The 23995-nt window shown below is 32.6% G+C and overlaps 3 protein-coding genes across 3 annotated transcripts; all 3 read right to left on the bottom strand.

The window, feature by feature from the left end:
- Positions 1-463: 463 nt before the first annotated feature.
- Positions 464-10038, bottom strand: LOC130896239 (protein obstructor-E-like). The gene is made up of 5 exons (XM_057804188.1): positions 9893-10038; positions 1873-2067; positions 1593-1796; positions 721-934; positions 464-598 (listed from the first exon to the last, which is right to left on the bottom strand). Exons 1-5 carry the CDS (start codon positions 9933-9935, stop codon positions 532-534), a joined length of 723 nt encoding a protein of 240 aa, XP_057660171.1. The 5' UTR covers positions 9936-10038; the 3' UTR covers positions 464-531.
- Positions 10039-13732: 3694 nt separating this feature from the next.
- Positions 13733-19661, bottom strand: LOC130896498 (cytosol aminopeptidase-like). Its single transcript, XM_057804649.1, has 3 exons — positions 19390-19661; positions 16365-16477; positions 13733-15608 (listed from the first exon to the last, which is right to left on the bottom strand). Exons 1-3 carry the CDS (start codon positions 19492-19494, stop codon positions 14243-14245), a joined length of 1584 nt encoding a protein of 527 aa, XP_057660632.1. The 5' UTR covers positions 19495-19661; the 3' UTR covers positions 13733-14242.
- A 2067-nt stretch (positions 19662-21728) lies between these two features.
- On the bottom strand, positions 21729-22299 carry LOC130896878 (component of gems protein 1-like; the record flags this gene model as incomplete). Its single annotated transcript, XM_057805241.1, has 1 exon — positions 21729-22299. A coding segment is annotated over one exon (525 nt), but the record flags the coding sequence as incomplete, so codon positions are not given.
- Positions 22300-23995: the final 1696 nt, after the last annotated feature.

Genomic DNA, 23995 nt, shown 5'->3' with positions numbered 1-23995 from the left:
TGGAATAGGATGAAGAATCTTTTCAGTATAGAAACTCGGAACCTTTTAAAATGTGATTCATCCTTTCCGATTTTGTGACATAACTTTTAATTAACGCTCAATGTAGTGTTCTCTGGGCTGTATAGAGCTTTGTATCACATTTTGAAACTAACTTTGGGTCTTTTAATAGAGTCAATTCCTAATCCGTAGACTGAAAATCATTCATTGATTAGGACTTCAATTTCCACCATCCTTTCTTTTCCAAATTTCTTAATAAGCCCTAAATGGCTGTCTACGGCAAAATGGACGGTAGGTCTCTTATGTAGGTGAATGAAATATAAATACGTTTCTTTAGGGTTGCTTCACTGGTAAAGCTTCTAGCGCGCAACCAATGGATCCGGGTTTGATGGCTATTCCGGATCGTCCAAAAAATCAGTTACAAGCATACAGGTAAAACTAATCGAAGCGTGTTAAAAAAAACAAGTTTATTATAAAATTTTATTCAATACGGTTGATACTAAAGTAAAAATATAAAATAACGAATTAAATTAACTATTTAGATTTAGATTTCGTAGATTTTGGCGATGCGGGTCCATCTTCGCTTTGATACCAGTCTTCACTATAAAAAAAAATAATCATCATCATCTGATAACAAAAAAAGACGTAAAAATCGTAAACGTTTCAATTGAACTTTAAGAAATTATTTTGTGAATGTCTATATATGAACCAATGATGACTTACCATCCGGGTACGTTTTCGGGAGCATCGCATCTTTGACTAACGTCATTGTAAACTTCTCCAACTTGACAACCCAAATCTCTGGGTTCGACACCATTTAAACAGACGTAGAATCTTTGGCAATCAGTAGCATGTGGATATTTGGGATGAACTACAAGATTTCCGTTAGCGTCCTTTTGACTTTCTTTTGGACATTGGAAACCATCTTTAAGGATATCTGAGAAACAAAAAAAATTCGTATGTTAGATGATGATTGGTATAAAATTAAAGTCATGCTATTGATATACATTTATTGATAGATTATATAGAAATCGATAGATGTATATATGATAATGAGTCCAATATGACTAGCAAAAAGTACAATCCATAGTTGTAGGAAGGAAAAAATTCCTGCTAAGCTCACTTCTTAGATCTTTCAGATATGCAATCTCCTTCAACTAATTCAAAAAGTATTCTATTATATTAGAGACCCTTTTCTGTGCACCCTAGGCTAATCCACATCGACTTTAGATAATGACATGTGCCTAAAATATTTCATTAAGGAACCACCTCCATGAGCACTCCATTCTTCAAAGCAGCAATCTGCAAACCGCTCTCTTGGTCTTTGGACACTTCTTTGGTCGCTACTACCATGGAGGCATATTCTGGTCTCATCTGAGAATAGAACAGATCCCCATTGTTCCAACATCAAATTCAAATGATCCTTTGCAAAACGCAGACTTGCTTGTCGACTTGAAGTATCGACATTAAACGATTGATGTTATAGGTAGTTAACTGATATGGTTTTATGAATAATAAGTGAATATTCCTGACTCATTATTCCAAGTTTACCAAATTAATTAACGATTTATATCATGAAATAGAACAACACTTACTTCCTTGATTCGTACATCCTTTCCTGTCAATAGTTTCAGGCCATACGCAAAGACCAGTGAATTCATCGAAGTATAATCCTGACGTACAAGTCATTTCAGTACTTTCACCTTGAATACAATTGTGGAACTTATTGCATACAGTGGGATCTTCGTGAGCAAAGAATCCGTTAAGTCTTGGACAAACTCCCTTGGGTTGAGGAGGTTCTAAAAAATGAAAAATAACAAAATGTTTAAGCTCATACGTTTAATCTACATTTCATTATAAAAAAGATGTACTCACGTAATTCTTCTCTATCTCCACAATCGACATTGAAGGGTTGATCACATTTATTCCTTTTTCTGATTTCTGGATCGAAAACTAATCCATCGGGACAAAGTTTCGCTTTGGCGATGCCATCTTCACATTCGTAGTATTTATCACATTGAATAGGATCGGGGTATTGACCGTCTTTAGCAGGGCATTTGAATTGAGCATCTGAAACAAATAATAATGTTATTTAAATGGAAAAATTGGAAAAATCCTTTCCAACATAATATTACTAAAATCGGTTTGTAAAATTTCAATGTGGTTTAAAAAATGTAAGACCTATTATCACTATCGAGGACATTGGTAATTGTTGTCGGTCTAAATCCAAGCAACAAGTTTTCGAAATCTGTTTTCACAGAAATAAAGTATTTTTGCCTCATAGTCTCATAACCATACCTAGATGAAACGTGGGACCATTACTCACACCGAAAACAAAAGAACAATGAAAATAAGGGACTGAGAAAACAGAGCCGGCTCCAAAGAAGACAATGGTTTGGTTTTATGAGATGCGCGTGGGATAATTTTCATTGACTATTTTGATAAAGGTTTAATAGCAACAATGAGTTTTATGCGAACTTATTACAACGTTTGAGCGAAGAAATCGAGCAAAACTGTCACATTTGGCTAAAAAAAAGTGTTGTTCTATTAAGAAAATGCACCAGCTCACGCAACAGTTATTGCAATGTCCAAAAACAATGAATTGAAGTTTGAATCACTACCTCATGCACCCTAGTCGCCTGATTTAGCCCCTTCGGATTATTTTCTGTTCCCAGGCTCGGTGGTCAAAATTTTCCAATAATAAGAAGGTTCTGTCGTCAGTGAATTTTAAAAAGGGTGTCGAACTCATTGAATATCGCTGTAAAAAGTGTATGGAGTTTAAATTTTTATGTTTTCTTTGTTGGGACAGGTACTTCTGGGTACATGCCCGTATAACTGAGATGAGAAATGTTTAAATATGTATATTGGTATTACCAAATGTTCACATAGATGAATAAATAATTTCTCTGTAGATAAAAGCGTTTAGATATAGAAAACTGGTTGAGAATACAATACATAATGTGCTTTCTCTCACTTTATTACGTAATTTATTATTTAATAGTCAATTCGGTTTCGGTTAACGTTGACTTAACATTTGGAGAAATTATCGAATCTATTTAAAAAAACACATACTAAATTGGGGACGCTTCGAAATAGTTTTTGTTGTATAAAGTTTGAATAATCAAAAGATTGTTTCGAATTTCATCGTATTTGATATTTTATAACATTTCTCTGACATTTAATAACAGGCAATATTCACGGCAAATTAATTATACAATAAATGTTAAATTTAATTTTATGCATGAATTTTCATGTAAGAATCTACTGGGGCGACAAATCTGACATACCTAAGGATATTATGTAACCATAAATTGTTTAGAAGCCATACGCAACGAGTATTGAATGGAAATATATTCATAGCCAATTTGAATATTGAATTTTGAAACTTATGAATTAAAAATTTTATTTATACCCAATTTATTCACAAGATCGAAAATATATCGTCTCAAAGAAGACCACAAAAAATGGAACTTAACTTTGGTGATAGTAATAGAAGTAGTTTTCTATTGGATAATATTTTTAAGCAAATTAGGTGTGGAGACAAAAATTTCAAAAAAAAGCTCTTCGTAAGAATGGGAATAGCCAGACAAACAAGATATCTGTCGACGTATTGAGAAAGATTTTCCGATTGAAAGAAAGTTAGGATCAAAGAGAAGCCAAAAAAAATGCCAAAAAAGAAGAGACAAGCTTTGGTTGGAGCGGCTCACTGACAACTGGGTTAGATTGCGAAAATTAGGCAGAAAATTCTAAATCGATAAGAAATATGTGAACAAAAAATCAAAATATTCTGAAAAGCAACAAATGGAACAGAAATCAAAACTTCGAGTCTCAGTGGCAACGAGTTTTCGCCCTCTAAAGGTTTGGAAATCATTATTGACGATGAATCATATTTTACTTTTGATCCCGATGGGCATTTTGTGTTTTGACCAGATATGGCAACTGCTCATTGTGCAAAGGAACTTGTGGGAGATTATGCAAATTTGAATATTCCGTTCAAGAATAAAAATTGAGTACGGATTTTTCGTCTTCACGCCATCTGTTTAACTCAACGTAAATAATATTTATCAATAATCTTCCAAGTTTACCATATTTCAACTTAAATCTCTTGCCACATACTTTTGAAACTTAATTCTAGATCTACATATCTACCAAATACTCAATTTTCTTTTGTAGTATTATCAAACAATGCAGGATAAACTTTTTTTCTAGATAATTACAATCTGCTATGTTTTGTGAAACTTTTCCTCATTCCTCTAGTGATTTGTGGTCTCGGCCTTTTCTTATTTCCTCATTTGAGGTGAATCTATTTAGCAGATGTACAGTAAAGGGTATGACCCATTATTTCTTCGAATGATACAGCGTTTCCTAGTTCTCCGTGTGACTTGAACTTATCGTACAAATTTGCACGTTAATATCCTAGGTTTTGAAGCATTTGTTGATGTTGATTAGTCTTTTGTAACTTTCTTACAGAATATTTCAATTCATTCTAATGATTGATATCGTTTCAAAAGAATAAAGTATAAGACAACACCATCATCATCTGAAAATATCAAATGTTTCATCTTCTTCTTCATCTGTTTTCATGCCCTCTTCCACCCAATTCAACTTTTTGTGATGTGATGCAAATACTATTATCTATATATTAAGATTGAGTAAAAATTTTCTCAACTACCTTTCTTGGAGTATAAGTTTCACGAAGTTACTGTTGTAGAGAATATACTTGTGACAGTAATTTATTAGAATTTATTGAATAAATCACGTTTAAATATTTTAGAAAGTGGTTAATTAAACCCGAAAAACGATTTACGATATACTCGTAATGTTGAACGATGATATTTGGCCACAAAAAAGTTCTGTTTTGTCCTGACGATACAAAGGTGCAGTTTTTCTAGTAACAATCCATGAATTAGGTTACGAATTGCTTTTTCATTCTTCCTATTTTCCAGATTCAATCCTGAGTGACTACTTTTAGTTTTAGGATTAAGAAAAATGGCTTGGCGAAAAGAGATTTAATCAAAACGACAATATTAATTACAAAACTTATTTTTTGCTTCCTGGTGAAGAGGCTCCAACCAATGATATTAGTAAGTTACCAGCAAATCGAAGAATATTACCCTGCAAAGTTTTATCTCGAACTTATTGATCTGAGACAGTATTAAGTGAGATTCTCTTGTTGGACTGGTTTAAATTATTCATAACAACTATTAAAAACTTGTCCCCTTGTAAAACTGAACCTTTATTAAATACCTGTAAAGGTCGAATTAGTAATAACACCTTGGGACATATTGATAAAAGTAAAATTGAGGTTAACTATAAATATAAATAAAACGAGTTTTATTTATAAGGAAGGTTTTAAGGGTGCAGCAATGTAATAATCGATATTGAAGGTTTTCAATTGAATTTTCTTCATCATCTCAAAAAACCTCGGAAGTAATTGACTCGACTTTCTTCTAGTAGTAGTCAGATGCAATTTTATTAGGTGTTCATTACGTTCGAGGAAGAAAATATCAACAATGAGAATGAAAGAAAGGTTTCTCAAACGTTTATAAACAAATAATTTCCGGTGGTAATTTCTATCAACTGAGAGATCTGGATATAACATGATTCTTGATATTACAAATAGAGAAGCGTGATGATGAATAAATAATAGACAGTGGGGCTTAAAACAAATCAAATTCAATCAAATATTATAAGACGTGGCTATTGTTTTAGCAATTCATCAAAGGAGTAATCAAGAAAAAATTCAAATATCTGGAATAATGATAACTAGTCAATACAAAAAAAACGATCAGATTAGGAACATTAAGGATGACGAGAAGAGGAATAAAGGATTAATGAACAATACTAGGATCAATCCTGACAGCGTATATAACGATATTAAAGATCTGGAAGAAGACGATTTAGTTCGAATAATAAAGAAGAAGAAGAAGAAGAGTATAAAAGTTATAAAATAACATGAGAAGATGAATCGGAATGAAGCGATGGAAAGAAGACCAAAAATAGTTGGTGGTAAAGAAAAAAAAAGGAAATTGTTTTATTAAAAAGGATATAAAAAGTAGATGTATATCCTTTACTTTATGTGCGGCTTTCATGATATGAATGGAGTTTTCATTCAGCTCGATTTTCCATCATTAGGGTTCAATATGAATGGAGATAAAACTTTTCTGAAGTATCAAGCAAATTGAAAGACTGGTCTGACACAAGTCAAAAGGTTACAATGAGCCGATTTCTATGCACGTAGATGTATAACGATCAAGTTTTCTAATGGGTTCTGAAGCACAATTTTATATGTTTATACATATTAATCATAATTTTCTTATAATTATTTATCTAATTTACTAACTATTTTGTAAAAATACATACGTATAAACTATTAGCGATGCTAATGAGAATTTAATCAACATTAAACATAGCTAAAACCAATCGATTATGTCCAGATAAAGAAATTATTAATTTTAAATTATATAAATAACGAAAACCAACAATACCATTAAAAAAAAGTTACAATTTAATGAAAAAATTATATAAACTCAATTTTCCATTCAATGTTTTTTATTATACACCCAGGTGCGTAGAATATCATCATAATTTAGAGGAACCATCGTATAATCAAAATTATAAATGTGTATATCTTATAAACAATAAACAATTTGTTAGAAATTAATTTGTTTGTTTTAAGACCTAACTAACCACTGGTGGTACATGCAGAACAGAGCAGGAACCATTCGTGTATAACACATTAACCTGTCAAGGTACTTCTCTGTCCTAGCAACAACGTTAGTTCCAAGGACATACCACATAAAATGATAGACACACCTTCAAATTACAACTAGTCATTCCGAAAACTACAAATATTCAGATTTAACAGTTAGTTCTGGGTATTTAAGAAATCAGCAACGTGATATTATCCCAAGAGCAAAAAGAAACAATAGACTTCTTAATATTAAAACAAAATTATATAAAATAAATCGATCGCTCAGATGATAATGAGTTATCAAAAGAAGAGATTAGATTATTATTATTTTTATGGAATTTGTTTTTAGATTAATCGTTCAATGACTCGAAACTCGTTTTCTTGTGACCATAATGTCGTAAAAACTTGAAATCACGGTGATATCAGAATCATATTGAAATTTTTTGGTCTTACCCACGTATAAAAAGTGAGGTTATTAGTTTACAAGAACCAGTGGAAAAAGAAAAGGTTGTTTACGATATCGTCCAGCGTTTGGAGGAATATTAAAAATTGTCGTGTTTGTGAAATTCAATTATATGTGAATTTAAAAACAAAATTACAAAAATCGATGCAAATTTTACATAGAAGATAATAAGTTGTATCTAAAGCTTTAGTTTAACTGGTAATGCGTCTCTTAGAACAGTATTCTTCTTTTCAATGCTAGTTTCAACCTCCTCAAGTAGATTATTTAACACGGACTGATCTACGCTCATGAAATTCAAGCTAAAAGGACCTTCCACAGCAAGTTCTAGAATAAGGGTTTTACAAGTACTCAATTTACTTCTCTGTCGTCTTAATCAGAGTTTTCTTTTTTATAATTTTCGCTTCTTTTGTGGTTTTGCTTCACTTATATGTAAACTTAATAGTCGTGCAACTGCCTCCATCGTGATTTTGAAATACGTGTAAATAACCATTAAAAAGGTCATAATGTCATAACTAAACTAGAAAAAATTGTTTAACTTAGACAATAAAAACAATTCTTTAATCATTGTTTGAAACTCGGACATCAAAAGTACTTGAATTATTTTACAGTTATCTGCCAATTAACAAATAACTGTAGTTTATATTCTCAATATTGTCATGTATTTTATCAAATACTTCACTAGCTTTGTTTAAGCGTACTAATCAAACTTTGTGTTCTATATTTATATTAGATTTTACTGTTTCATTCATGATACAAAAAGACAGTAATTTTTTCTAATTGAATACTACATAATTTATTTTTAGGTTGTTATTGTGAACACCAGTTTAATATAAGTTTTGACATGAGAAAGCTGTGCTTTCCTTTGAGTGTTTGGCAATGTTAAACAGAAATAACATTTGTTTAACAATCAAAACAATAGACTCAAAAGCAAGAACCAGCTATAACTAAGGCAAAGATCGTTCCATTTGCAGGCAAGGTCATGGCGTCGCGTTTCTGAATTACATTTTCGTTAACTATCTTGAAAAAGGAAAAATTAGCAACAGCGAGTATTATACGAAGTTATTGCAAAGTTTGAATGAAATAATCAAGCAAAACATTTGGCTAAGAAGAAAGTATTGCTTCATCAAGACACACATCCGTTATTACAATTAAGTTTGAATTACTATCTATTCGCCAGATTTAGTCCTCTCGGATTATTTTCTATTCCTAGATTTGAAAAATGCCTCGGTGGTTAATAATTTTCCAACCAAGAGGTAATGTCGGCAGTTAATGTCAATTTTGAGAAGCTTGACAATTCTTATTGTGGAAAATTCAATCAAATATCCAAAATAAAAGCAGTAACTTATATCAGCCTAGAATATCTTTGCACAACCTGCAGGTTATGAGTCCAATTCAATGACACTAGAGATGTTTATATCAAATTTAATTGGAACTAGAGGAGCATAAAAGTCTTAGGCAAGGAAAAGTCTTGGAATGGAAATGGACTATGTTGGAATGTTTCCATATTGGAAATTTGGTAGGCTTCTCACAGAAAAATCCGATGAAATTTTACTTGTCAAACATCATTGAGAAAATACTGTATATATAAATTGATTATTCGTATCAAAAACTGTGGTACTTTACTAAAAAGCAATGAAACGGGGGAGAATTTAATAACTAGCGATGGAAATGGATGGAATATGAGAAAGGTAAACGCAAACGAAATGATGGAAATGACACAAAGAAGTATAAAGTCTTAATGGTGATGCTATGTGTATTGTGTGACTGGACGGGAATTAAATACTTTTAAAATTCTAAAAATTTGATCGATTCAAAACTATATTGTCAACAATTAACTAGAAATTCAAAAGTCGCACCTGAAGTTCATTGATAAATCGTGCAGGATTTTTTTTATTGGAACAACTTGAAAAATAAAAGGAATCTTAACCACAGAAGCTCTACACTGTTGCCATTATAAAAATTGCAGAAGATAAAAAGTGATAATTGCGGATTAGTGCTTAAATAACGTTGATTTTTAATAAACAAAAGTTATTTCTTACTTATTGATCTCAAACGAGAATCAACTCACCAGAAATTTAATTTTAAGAATCTGTCTAGTGAATTTATGGAACTAAAAGGCTTAAAACTCTTTTTAAATAAAGAAATCTCTTGTATATTGGTTGAAGGAAATAACTTTTCGATTGAGTATTTCATATTTACCATATACCATTAGAAATCAAATTTCAAACCCAAAATGACCAAACCAAATGAAATATATCAAATTGTAGACCATGTGGATTAGTTTCATATTATTTCAACTTATTATATTTCTTCTCAAAGCAATATAATGATTGATAGAAACTACCATAATGTAGTGCAGATATCAAATTGGTCCTCGGAGCCGGATGATTGTTTGAGCAGCTATAGAACCTAAATACTGAATATGTTTTACATATAAATAATAAATGAGAATATTTTTGACATGAAGTTGATGAGTTTTAAGTAAGGAATGCCTGAAACATCTCCAAAACTGCTTGTACGATTTTTATAAAATTTGGTTTCTAATCTTTTTATTATATACCGGTATTTCTATCAATAACAGATCTATCGTGTTTGTTATTTCAAATGGATTTTGAAAAATACTGAATATTGCTACAAGAAGTTCAATGAAAATTAAAATAAATTTTAAATAAATCTTCATTGTATAACATTTTATTTGTTAGTTATATTGTACCAATATAATAATAATATATACTTACTAGCTGCAGCAACACAGACACATATAAAAACTAGGAATTTCATCTTGAAAGAATAAAATTAACTTGATGCAAGAAGTAACAAATACTAAAGTTCGAACGAAACTGAAAGTTAACAAACGTTCACATTCGAGGACGTAGAAAGTACGTGTCTGCCACGTTAGTTACTAAAAGAAGTAGCAGTAATAATTTTAACGAAAGGCGCGATGAAGATGGAGAAACATATATTATTCATGTACAGGGCTTTCAATAGTCATGTAATATTTGGTGATTTCTTTTTCATTTTTTTCCATTTCTTTATTGCATAACTGAACCCACGACGTCTTGTAATATGAATCACGTATTAGGATATGTCTTAAATATTCATACACAATTAGTAGGAATATTCATACAAAAAAATCGCGGCACTAAGATTTTTGATCATTGTAATGAGATTGTTTTTGGGGAGTCGTTTTGGTTTTACAGCCACTATGCACTCTACAACTTGTTCTGCTTCCAAAAGAGACAGCTCCCGAAGCAGACAGTGTCCCACTTTCCTAAGTGTTAATACTACTCCTTCAAGTTACTTAAACCTTTTAGCGAAATAACTTACTTGCAGAATCTACAGTTGTCGTCCTCTGCCATGCCCATCGTTATTTGACAGAACAATGACCTTTCAGAAGAAGGACAAGTTTCATGTCGTTTCTGGTAACCGCATGAAGTTCTTAGCTGATATGGTTATGTATCTATTCGATTATCTGAGGCCTGGAATGTCCTTCCTTCTTGTTGGAATGTTCCTAAAACTCCTTCTTATTCTCTAGCCGTTTGTTCAGTTCTTTAGTTCGTTATTTTGTGGCATTTCGTGAAGCCAAAGTAGGTTTCTAGTCCAAGGTATAGGATCGTTGTCCCTCTTTGGCAAAGCTGTGTGCTTCCTCATTCTGGTATCTCTTGTTGACGGGGAAACCACTTTAGGATTACTTTTTCCTTGTTAGTTAATTTCAGAGTTTCTTTACACTAGTTTGGATGTGCACGCAATAGCTTTCAGTACCTTCGAAGCTATTTGGGAGAATGGGAGAATTTGTATGTGCTTTTTAGAGATGTTTCTGAGCACATTTGTTTATTGCTAGCAACTCTACCGGAAAAACGGTGAGTGATGTTTCTGGAGGTATGGACTTGCACTTTGGTCCAGAACTTTCCAGTCCAGCTGGCGCTAGTTTCGAACCGTCTTTGGTTTGGTCCTTCGGTTTGTCTCGGCTTTATTAGATCTAAAATCGTTAGGTCAACCTGTGGGCGTTTGCTAATCACATAATTTTTCACTGTTCACTTTTAAGTCAAATATTGTAGATATAAAACTTCATCCATGTATGCTCTAGTGAGAGCTTTGGACTAGTTTAAGTATTTTATCTTAATTTCGAGAGAAATATTCTCTATTCTCCTAGTTTATTATCCCGCACCAACTTTCTTTGCCTTCCTCAACGAAGCCAGTCGATGAAATCTATATGTTTGTTTCAGAGAGTAATTTTTTGTTAAATTCTCATGCTTTACCCAGCATACGCACATACAGATACACGAATACGAATACCAATATAAAAACCAAACCGTGCAGAGGAAAATATTCCTACATCAGGACCCATTCAAATTAAACCAAACTACACATCAATAATTTTTCATCCAACTAAACATGTACAACGATCTTGTACTGAATCCCAATATGAGGATTGTGAGGGTATGAGATATGAAGGATTTCATTGCAAAGGAAAAGAGTTGAAAAATTGTAGTTTCAAACACTGCGAAGTGTTTGATCTAGTACCTTTGAGTCATCGAAGAAAACACAATTTCCATACGCTAAACTATACCTGATTATCAAATTGACAGAATCAATGATACCAATTGTCCATTACAAGATTTTCTATTGAATTGAACAAACAATATCCTTGCAATAACATTCTTGCTTATGGAGAAGTCACAAAAAATGAACATTGAGTTACAGCAAGCCAATTTACTCAATTTAACTCCTTCAAATAACCACCTTATAGTCGTAAGCGTATATATTGAGCTCTTAGTTGTTCTTAAGCTGGAATTTCTGGAGCCGTTGGTGATATTCATGCAGAATACACTGTTTACACCACCACTACACCAACACTCACTCACTACACTGTCTAGCCTGTGTTTCGATAACCAAGTTATTGTCTTCAGAGACTGAAGGTACACTGTTTGAAACAGTGTATTCTGTATAACTTTTACTGATTCGTCTTTGTAGTAATAGTAGTAGTAATTAGGACAGCAAAATGAGACATTATTAGGCCTATTATTGTTATTGTATGAAGTGAGTAATTATGAAGTGTTTCAAAAATTATTAAAAAAGAAATAGAAGAAACCTAAAATTAAGAACATTTAGAAGTATAACTATATATACTTTAGAGATGATCGACGCCACTGTTAATAATATCGTCGTATTTGAAGGCCATCTTACTTTATTCTGTGAAAATATAAAATCTTGATTATGTAAATTGGCTATTTTCAAGAACTATCAACATGTTTTCTTGTTCGACGATCAACAACCCTCTTGGGGACTGGAAATTTACACAAAAACAGAAGAATGTGTATAAATAGAGTTTCTTTATAATATATATATGCATAAGAAACTTGGAACAGCATTGGAATGTTTCGAGCGCGATGGTCTGGAGGTAGTTTAACATGAAACGGAGGATCCGAACCTAACTTTTTCATATTGTTAAATTTATACAATATTACAAAATGTTTTGGTAGAACGATTGCGTATTTGCACTTTATAATTGATGAACTCGACGACGATGATGAAGAAAGTATCAACATTGTCGACGCTCCGATAAAACAAAAAGTTATTCGATCTAGAGCTAATCTTTCAAATTATTTTTTTTAATTTGTTGCGGTTCTATCAAAAGCATGACCGTTTTTGTTATTATCATCATTAAATTCCCTTGCCAATTTCCTCTAATTTTTCTTTTTCTTTCAGTTCACTGTATCACTTTTTTGGATTCGACTATTTCTTCATAAGCTTAATCGAAAGTATTATTTCAAAGAAATTGCACTTTTTTTGTTATTTGTTTGTTTTTGTATATACAAATTTCTTAAACAAATCAACTTTAAATGTGTGTGTGAAAGATTTTTAACCCTTTTTTTATTTTCACTCTATAAAATTTTACAATGAGCGAATGGTTTAAAGCAAGTCTTGTAGGAGAATCACCCCCAGGTGGAAATTTCCCAAAAAATCACTATGACACTAAAATCTGTCAGACAATTCACACGAAAGATGCCTTCTAAGCCTTCGCTTAGAAGGAGTTCTCATTAGAAATCGATTCAATGTGTTGGGATGGGTTTCCAAGCTGTAAGATTATTTTTGGGAAAGATATTTCTTCTTCAACTGACTTAAGGTCACAAAAGATGGGTACATACCAAGGAGCTTTTATAATAATTCTGAGTACTTTCGATTGAAATCTTTCTAGAATGGCTATTAACCAGTATAGTTTGCTATCTCTTGGTTAGTATCTGTGTGCTCCAGGTTAATCGTCGATCCAGATGAATTCAAAGGTATTTTTTACACTTTTTTGTTGCAGAAGGTACCAGTTTAATATTAGTTGGGCCTCTCCTTTGGGTCCACGGTAAATTATAGGAATCTTCTTGGTTAAGAAACTAGAGCTCAAACCACAGTTTAAACTTTAGTTTCATCTCCAGTTCAACTATGTTTTAAAATTGGTTATAAACTAAGTAGAACTGGAAAGATCGTGGTCGTGAACGAGTTAGTATATTTCAAGAATCTAATAATTTGATTTGGCGCTAAATGTAAAGTAGCCCACTTTGCCCTACACTGCCCTCCAAATAAAATTCTGTTGATTCAATAAATTTATTTGTTTATAGTTTTATATTTACAATCCATAATTGTAAGTAGCAAGGGACAATACAAGCTCGACAGATACAACAGTTACAACACACTATTATAATCAGTTACAACTAATATATTTTAGGACGAATGCGGGACTTATAAGTTAGTTCAGATGTGCCTGATACATTTAGTCAGAGGGATTGTAAAACCTACAGCATATTGAAAAATTATTAAGCTTAAAACGTTTCTATCGGTTGACAGTGACCAGCTGTCTTTTTATTAAGTCATCCCAAATAAAAATTTTAATCGTACATTGTTCATAACAATAACGATCTTCCTTGATAATCCCACTTCCCTACCTAGTTACTTTAGCATACGTCGAGAAAATATTTGGAAAAAGAATTTTTTTCCATGTTAATACATGCCATGATTCCAGGATAGGTTTTCAATTATAATGGTTAGATAAACGTCGAGAAAAAAAAAATTGTTTTGTAACATTGATTTGTGAAGATTTATTCAATTTTTCGCTGTCCCTCTGACGGACAAGACAATTGATAAAGGAGTTGAATCAAAGTACGTGTAGGTCTACCGGTCATCCGTCCCTTGGTTAAATAGGAGTAAACTTTATGTTCGCTGTGAAAACCTACACCAGTTGTATCGAAGTGAATCCAGTCGACGCAATCTATAAATTCGTTCAGAAACGCTGCCCCCAGACAACTAGATCCGTGTCCCAAGCCTTTATTATCGACATCGTGTGACGGGAAACGAGTCACTTTTTTAATAAAGAATTTCCATAAAGGCAGCCTCCAACATCTGTCACCCGTAATAACGCCCGCTTTACGAACTTGCGACCACATAGTTTGGGAATTCGTAAATACTCCGGACGCTGCTGAACCTAGTGCAGCCCTGACTCCGGGAGTTAAGCTAGCGACATCGATTATCAATCGTGGATGAGACACACCTTGACCGTAAATAAGAGCGTCAGCTAATATAAGTCTTCCTTCGTTATCAGTGTCAGTTATCCTGATAGATTTATTATTAAGACTCATTATTACGTCACCAACTCTCATCGCCATTCCGCTCGGCATGTTTTCACATAGAGGAATAACGGCGTCAATGTTTATTGGAAGACTTAAGGCAGAAGCAGCTCGAATGGCAGCTACTATAGCCGCTGCTCCTGTCATATCGGCTCTGAATCGGCCCATACCCTCGCATTTTTTCAAACACAAACCACCAGCATCGAACGTAATTCCTTTGCCAACCATCAAAACAGGTTTTTGGTCAACAGGAGCTCCACAGTATGATATTTCCAGGAAAACAGGCGGTTCGCAGGATCCTCTAGCTACAGTAAGAAACGCATTCATCCGTTTCAATTCGATCCAATCCTTATCGTGTACCATAACTTTGATACCGCAAGGACACAACTCGTTTACGGCTTCTTGAGCGAAATGCAATGGCGTCATTTGATTGGCTGGCGTGTCCGACAAACGCCTGGCTAAATTCTGAGATTCCGCCTTAAACAAACCTCGTTGGAAACTTTCCGCATCGCAATCGTCGAAAAGCTCCAAAGTTGGTATCACTTGCCAATATTGACGGGATCTGTTCTCCTGATACCGCCATAGAGCTAATGCAGTGCCTTCGGCTGCTTGTTCCGGATGACCTAATCCTTCTACCAGAATTCTCGTAGCGCCTTGTTCTTTCAGGAGCTGAGCACCCATTCCAGCCGCTTCCCGGACAGCTTCCAGACCTTCATCGATAGCTTCCAATTCATTGTAACCCAGATTTTCTCTTCCCAATCCAACTACGGCAACGCCCCAGAACTCCTTGTCGACATTGTTGAAAACTTTTGCTTGACCCTTTCGAATATCGCTACCAGCTCTAGAATTAAAACAATTATTTTAATAACATACTTGCCTCTAACGCATTTCGCGATTGTTTTGCCACAAAATTTGCGAATTTAAAAATGGATTTGTGAGCAAAAAATTTTTTCCTCACACTAGTTAAACAAGATCTTTTCTCTGACAGTTGTATTAAAGTTAAAATAAGATGTAAATGAGGAAAAGCATTCATAAATTGGTTGGACACATCCCTACTCCTAACATGTTTCGTATTTTTTAAACCAAAATTATTAATATTAACCAAATGTGAAGGAGGAATACTAGATCTGAATCTTTGAAAAACAATTTTTATTCGAGAAAGAACAGACTGGTAAGAAGAGTAAAAGCCAAAGAAGCCGGGTTTTCCTTGAGAAAATTATACCATACTCAATGAGTACCGTATTGTGGGAATTAGCAAAAAATTGTGAATACTTACCTATTTGGAAATCAAAGAAAAATATAGTTTTCATGCAAAGTGCAGAGTCTGAGGTATATATCAACAACTGTCTCACTAAAATAGTTGCTTTTGTACATCACGTTGAAGACGAAATAATATACCTTTTGTACCAAAACAAAATAACCCCCCAATTCACCCCAGGCCCTGCCAATTGAAGTTTCTGGCCACTTTTATAACGCAAAGTGTATTAAAGGGAAAATAAAGAACAATCACGCGTAGAGCTTTGAGAAAAATACGCGAAATATAAGTTCAAGTCATCGAACATCTTTTGAATATAGAAAATTGGTAAAGTAAACTTACTTTTTTAATAATTCGTATAATTTTCCGCCTGAATGATCGTTGAATTTTGATGCCGCTTTTGTAAAGAGGGTCTCGTTGTTCTCTCCCTCGTATACGCCCAGTATTAGCCCTTTCTGTAAAGAATAAAATTATTATTTTATTTTATTAATTTCTATATCAAAATTGGACATGTGGTACACCTGTATGTAAATATGAAATTATAATAAAATTCGTTTTATGTAAATTTCAAACTAAACAAAAAAAATTTGAGATTTGACCCAATAGGAAAATTCTCTGAATACCCTAGACACATCATTATAGTATGTATCAAAGTAACGATTCGAGATCAGAATGAGTCTATACTTTTTATATTATATTTTAGAAGAATAAGCCGACTTAGAGATCTAGAGTAGGCTCAGATTATTCAGAAAACATAAACATACGAATGTATCGATTCTAATAGAGCTAAAAATAACAAGCCAGTCAATAATTTCTGGTTAGTTCAAAAAGAAAGTGCAAACATATATGTAGCTCACAGAAAATTGGTCCAGAATCCATAAAGAAAATGATGATTTCTTCTCAAACTATGCTTAATCATCTCTCTCACTACTAGTAATTATACAATGAATACAAATGTAACGGAGGAATCATAAGAAGTAGCTCCAATTTCAAAAAAAGACTTGGGAAAGCTGGTAAAAAAACCTGGGAGGAAAAATTGAAGTTTTGGAGTTCTTGGAATGAAAACATGGATAAATTAAAATGATGTGTGGTGTTTACAGTAGATAAAGACCTCTTTCTAATAAGAAAGTAAATTGAAACATTTCAGGTATGGGCTTAGAATACCCTAAAACATAATTATACGAGTGTATCAATCCTGGAAGACAAATTAATCATTGATTTCTGCATATTTAAACAAGAATCAGCAAACATATATGTAGTTCACACAATATTGGTCGGAAATTCTAAATGAAAATAATGATTTCTTCTCGAAGTATGCTAAATTACCTCACTCATTACTACCAATCAAATAATGAATACAAATGGAGCAAAGGAATCATAAAAAAGGGCTCTAATTTCCGATAAAGACTTGGAAAGTTAGGAAAGAATATTGGAGTTGACGCACCCGCAAAGAAAACATCAATAAGTTGAAATTATTTTATTGAATCTGGCAGTAGATAAGGACAATGTAGCACCTTTTTCCAATGGAAAGTATATTGGAACGTTTTAGATATGGGCTTATAGGAAAATGTTCAAAATACCCTGAAACATGATTATGCGAATGTTGGAACCTAGAAGACAAATCAATCAATGATTTCTGCATATTTCAAAAAGAATTAGCAAACATATATGTAGCTCACACAATATTGGTCGAAAATTCAAAATGAAAACGATAATTTCCTTTCAAAGTATGCTTGAATTACTATTAACCATATAATGAATTCAAATGGAGCAAAGGAATCATAAGAAATAGCTGTAATTTCCGATAAAGCTAGGAAACAATATTGGAATTGGTGAACGTGCAAAGAAAACATGGATAAGTTGGAATTTTTGTATTGGATTTGGCAGTAGATAAGACAACATAGCACCTCTTCCTAGTAATGGAGAAAATTGAAACATTCTAAATATTTGCTTATAGGGAATTGTTCAAAATACCCTGAAAATATCATAAAAGAACTTAAAATAACAAGCCAGTCAATATTTTCTGCATGTTTCATGAGGAATAAGCAAACATAGATAAAGATATACCAGATATTGGTCCAAAATCATGAAAGAAAATGTAAATTTCCCATCAAAATGTGCTTAATCACCTCTAACATTGCCAATTATTACATAATGAATTTAGAAGAAACAGAAGAATCAGGAAACATTAGATATGACGACGGCGCAGTAATTATAGCAAATAACAATAAAGAGCTATAAAATATGCAAAAAATATACGTGCAAGTGAAGAATATATCAAAAACGAAACATATGCGTATTAGCAAAAGTCAAGTTTAGACATAGATCGGGTAGAAACGGAACCACAGTATGGTGAAATGGAACCAGGCATCTTAAATACGATCACGTTTAGAAAAAACTCGACCTGCGTTTAACAACATGAAGAAACTACCAGCAGAGATATTTCTTTATAATTACAACCATGACTAGTCGAATACTACATATTTTATGCTTTGTTCTTTGGTGTAGAGGCTTGGACTTCAACCGAGACTACTTTAAAAATACTGGAATCTTTCGAAATATAGATATATTGGCGTATTTTGAAAATATCCTGGACGGAGCACATCACCAGCATGGAAATTTTGCAGAGATCGGGGGAAAAGAAGGAAGTGTTTTTACGGTTAAAAATAAAACGGAAACTAGAGACAAATACCGCCTTTTACAGTTGATTGTCCAAGACAAAGTGGATTGTAAACGGAGACCAAGGAGAAGACCGCATTTATGGTTACGCAACCTACACCAGTGGTTTGGAGTGTCATCTGTTTAGAAATGCAGTAATAAAGATAATAGCCTTGTAAATTAGAACCATCAGAAGCTGGGAAAGAAAATGGTCGTGCAATGAAAACATCGGTAACTTGAGATAATTGTATTGGAAATAAAGAACGAAAATGTAGCACCTCTATTTTGTAAAAATGGAATTGAAAATTTTGAATTTTGACAATATCTAACTATGGATGTCGGAGTAGTATTCCAATCTGACAAATGTAGATACAGAAAAACGCATTCCCAAAAATCGTATGCTACAACTGTAACCGAATGGAGATGCGAATACAAAAAAATAAATATTTTCAAAAAAATTACAAATTATTTCCATACTACTATCAAAATATGTTCGAAAAAAATATGTTAGTATAATAAAAAATGTGTTTTAAGTTTTTATTTCAAGCTCTAATTTATCTGTCACTGTTGAATAAATTTTGACATTTAAAAAAAATTTATTTAAATTATAAAAAAATTCATTAAATAAAATGAAAGAATGTTAATTGACTGTATACTATTTAAATCTATATTGTGTTAACGTGTATGATGGAAAATATTTTCAACTTACTCTTTCTTCGCCGCAGTCATCTGAACAGAACCTCCGACAACTAGGCACACGGCAGATTCTTGGTCTAAATTTGTTAAAATTTCGTAAAATTGCCAAAGGAAACATACTAATTTAGTTCTTATCAACCTAATAACTTTATTCGTTCATGTTTACGAGAAAATTTTGAAAAAAAAATGTTTGTTTATTAGTTACCCTCGTCACCTACATTCATTTTTTTAATATTAAATAGATTCACATCTGACGTCACATGGAATCAACACAGAATCGATAGAAATCGATTTATCATCATAGATAAAGCAAAGTCTGTCAAAGTAACCGGAAACCACGGTCGTGTCAGAAACCAGTGGATATGACTTACTATTAATATATTATACTTATAAACTACCTCATTACTTTATACAAATACGAAAAATACACAAATTTTCCAATAACTTCTGATGTATAATGTGTCACAAATCTTCTCTAATGTTTAATATTACATTATGAGTAATATACTTAAATGAGGTATGTTCAACATGGTAATTTTATAGTGTACGTTATTTTCTCCTTTGACTAATTCAAGGTAAAAGCCTAGTTAAGAGGCTTAATAAAATTAAACGATTACATTTAGCATTCTATTATTTTGACAGCTACATAACCTATAATTAGTTTTTTGACTTCTATCTAAATTATTAAAATCAGGCTTCAAGCGATATATTTATTGGAAATATCGTGGTTTTTAATCAAAAGTCGGCTACTTTTTTATGAAATGATCATTTTTAAAGCATTTTTCACATAATTAGTTATAATAGGATGTTTTTATTGAATAAATTCTAATGAAGTTAGGGAAAAGATTATAATCCTGGCAAGAAATAAATACTGTGAAATCTATTTAAGTTTTAGGACAGGTATTATAAATTATAAGATGGAAAACAATCGGCGAAAATTACAATGTATGTTCAGAATTTCATGCTCTTTGAAAAAATTATGAAACTAGACAAAAACGCACGACAAAATGTTTTGCTAGAGCCGTCAAAAATTAGTTTCATCATCAAAATGGACTTTGGGGCCGTTACCGATCCGGAAAGCGACAGATAAGGGTATAGTGCTGTTAAAATTTTCGAGTTTTCTGGTTAAATAGACACATTTTGCTCTCTGGTCTTTTGCAGTTGAAGTCGTATGCAACCTCTAACATCATAAGAGCACGTCGTATGGATATTTATGACTAGTTTGCTACAAAGCGAGTTCTAGCTGCTCTTGGCATCACTTTTATTCATATATAAATATATACAACTAAATATAAATGCTTCAACACATATAGCTAATATTCTATAAAGTTTTAGCTACACAAATTCTATCATTCTGAAAAAAAATTTCTTTCCGATGTTTCTTCTTCTATCCATTAGTACTATTTTCCCTCACGACAATCCTTGACGATTAGGAATTAATCAATTAGAGGGAAGAGGGATGATCAGGATTTTCGTCATTGTCCTCTACTAATATTACTTTCTTCGGGCTAGCAGCAGCAATTTCCTCGCAGTAGGTGCAGAAGAAGCCCCCCCGTACGGCAACCACAGCTACTTCCACAGCCCAAGCCAATTGTAAACCAGTAAAGAGATCAAACAATATTTGTATATATTTTTGCATTCTTTGTCTCTTACACCCCTCCCCCGATTATGCCCCCTCGTGTGTCAGTGAACATAAAGCAACCTCAGTATAGCCCCAAGGCTTTTATGTTCGGCATCATGCCCAATAAAATGTTTTTGTTGTTTTTATCAAAAACAATCGAGAGTACGTATTCTTATAATATTAGAGGTTGCATACGACTCCAACTACAGAAGACCAGAGTGACAAATTTGCCCATTTGACCAGCAAAAATTTTGCTATTTTGCGCTATTCACGTACCTGTCGCTTTCCTGTTCGTGAACGTCCCCGCAGTCGTCCATCTTGGTTATGTATTGCCAACTACCTGATCTGCAGACATCTACGTCAACAGTGGTTGTCAAAGAAATAAGCCTTTCGTGTGATTTTTCTAATATTGTGATTTTTTAAAAGTGTATGAAATTATTAACAAACCTTTTAATTTTTGCGACAACACGTTTTTTTTCCAACTTGTAGTGGTTTTTAGCTAACTAGGCTTTTTGTAAGTTTTCACTAGATGGCGCGATACCGTTTTTTCGTAATTGAATCACTTAGTAGGAAGAAAAGAGACAAACATAATGATTAAAGGTTTATAGAAACAGCGGAAAAGAAACAGCAATAAAATGTGTTCCTCAAGTAAATTAAATCTTGCAGCAGTAATTTGAGGTTAGAATGTCGTTTTTAATATTATATAATAATCAAAACATTATCTGCTTCAATATTATTATTATTTTTTAATAAAAAAATTAATAAACAAATATATATTTAATACGGTCTGTGATTTGGATACGGATTGGTAGCTTCTTTCAGTTCAATATTTTTAGTGTGATGGTTATTATACTGTTGATGGTTGGAATCTCTTTCAAAATCTTTGTGCCTTTTATCGAATTTCCCAACATCGTCGACGCCTTTCTTCCCAAACTTATCTTCACTATAACCGTGGTTGCGTTTGTTTGATTTTTCGTATGAAGTACGCTTTTTAGCCGAAGCATCATGTGCGTTTTTATATTGATTTCTTTGATTATTCCTGTATCCATCTCCATACAATTTATGTTCTTTCACATATTCATCTTTATGAAAACGGTTGTTGTAACCTCTGGTTTTATGACCTTTTTTGTGACCTTTTTTTTCGCCGAATTTAGCAGATTTGTGACCCTTTTTGCCTTTGTATTGCTTTTGTAATTGGGTTATGTTATCGATATTTCCGCCATGAGTAGCTTTTTCGTTGTTACGGTTAGTGGCTTGAGGGCTACTGTCAAGCTTCTGAACTTCGATTCGTTCTATCGGTTTTATTTTTAGTAAAGGCGTCACCCTCGCTGTAACTAAGAAGAAGATTTTATGAAAATATGTTTTTTACTTCATTTGGAAAACAGTATCGTGATTTTTTGTAATTATAGAGTATTTAAACTTTTCTTTAAATAATGCATCAATATATATATATATATATATATATATATATATATATATATATATATATATATATATATATATATACGAGCCCTGTCCCATTTCAGTCCCATCCACTTAGAAAAATTATTAAACTTTAAAATACCAAAAAGTAGCTGTTAGTAAAATGTTTTACACTTTTAATTTTACGTCTAAAATAGGTTTTGGATGAATATTGTCAAATATTTTGAATGATATTTAATATGATGGAAATAGTTAATCTTGTTTTGTTAATAATAATTTTTTATGTACTGCAGACCGATACTACTATGAGTAAAATCACAGAAACAGTGATACTGAAGATTCTAAAACAACAAATGAGAGTTCTGTTTATCTGCTGTCGTGGTATTGCGTTCACCGACCTCGAGAACTTCCCGGTAATAATTTTTTTTTTTTTCATTTTTCAACAATTCGTGATACACTTTCCAAAATTAATTTTCTCCTGCAAAAATTCAAGTTTCATCGTTTCGCTGTTCGCTATTTCCTTCACAATTTACAAATATGATAATTCCAATAATATAATGGCGAATTTAATCTATTTTACTATTGAAAGAAAATAATATTCAAAAATTCATTTTCATACGGAAATTCCACACAATTTTTCATTCAAAACCTACCACTAACAATCCAATTTTGATTGAATTAGAATTCATTTCCCACAAAAATGAAAATCCACTAGAATCTCCGTTCTTTTACGACAATTATATAATTATTCCACTACGATTTCAGAATACACACCTTCTTCTAAAAAGGCGTTACTGCTAAAAAGATCTCCTCCTCGAAAAGAAACATCTTTAATAGTATTATTTAAAGGGGATGAATTTACCAATCGATCAGTTGAACTTGATAATAAAAACACAATTACACCTACGACGGTGATCATTTTATACTAAACTGGTAACAGTCCAATGGTGCCTCTTTTATATCTACTTTCTATAGGAAGTATAACTAGAGAAAAACGGAATTGGTTAAGTGGGAAGTTTTTGCTTGATCGCTTTTATCAGTATCAAATTATTACGGTTTTTTTGTGACATATCGATTTAGCTTTTTTCGCCTTTACATAATTTCTAATAACATTATGACATTGTCGTGGAAATAAGATTGAATCTATTTTAATGTGGAAATATTTTATATTACCTCTTATATTATTGATATTTATTGTTGAACCAAATCATGGAAGTCTAATTTATCTTCAGGAGTTGAAACATTGATGATGTTTTCAGCGCATTTCGTACAAGCATGTAGCGGGCTCAGATTTTTGAAGTGGAAACCTCTTTAGCGACGTTGTACACTTTTTTCTAATCGGTAATGTTAAACTCGCGACAGGACACGAGACCTGATAAAAAATTTTCCACGTAATCGTTCCGTTTCGTTGATGAATGTGTTAATTTTATCAGAAACTTATATGGGTATCGATGAAATAATTGACATACCGAATTTCAACTTTGTTGAAGAAATAATCGTCCAGCGGGAGGAGTAACTATTTATCAAAATATGAACACAGTTCATTATTGCACAAATTATATGGATGTTCAAGTGA

The sequence above is a fragment of the Diorhabda carinulata genome, chromosome 7 (genome assembly GCF_026250575.1).
Source record: "Diorhabda carinulata isolate Delta chromosome 7, icDioCari1.1, whole genome shotgun sequence".
Taxonomy (NCBI): Eukaryota; Metazoa; Arthropoda; class Insecta; order Coleoptera; family Chrysomelidae; genus Diorhabda; species Diorhabda carinulata.
This window is presented reverse-complemented; position numbering and strand designations above follow the sequence as displayed.

Excerpts from the sequence above, each read along its gene's own strand:
- LOC130896239 (XM_057804188.1), bottom strand. The coding sequence starts at position 9,935 with ATGAAATTCCTAGTTTTTATATGTGTCTGTGTTGCTGCAGCTA. Across the intron at positions 1,797-1,872 it reads TGGAGATAGAGAAGAATTAC|AACCTCCTCAACCCAAGGGA; the intron begins GTGAGTACATCT and ends TTCATTTTTTAG. Across the intron at positions 599-720 it reads CCCGAAAACGTACCCGGATG|TGAAGACTGGTATCAAAGCG; the intron begins GTAAGTCATCAT and ends TTTTTTTTATAG.
- LOC130896498 (XM_057804649.1), bottom strand. The coding sequence starts at position 19,494 with ATGTTTCCTTTGGCAATTTTACGAAATTTTAACAAATTTAGACCAAGA. Across the intron at positions 16,478-19,389 it reads ATGACTGCGGCGAAGAAAGA|AAAGGGCTAATACTGGGCGT; the intron begins GTAAGTTGAAAA and ends TATTCTTTACAG. Across the intron at positions 15,609-16,364 it reads TTATACGAATTATTAAAAAA|AGCTGGTAGCGATATTCGAA; the intron begins GTAAGTTTACTT and ends TTTTAATTCTAG.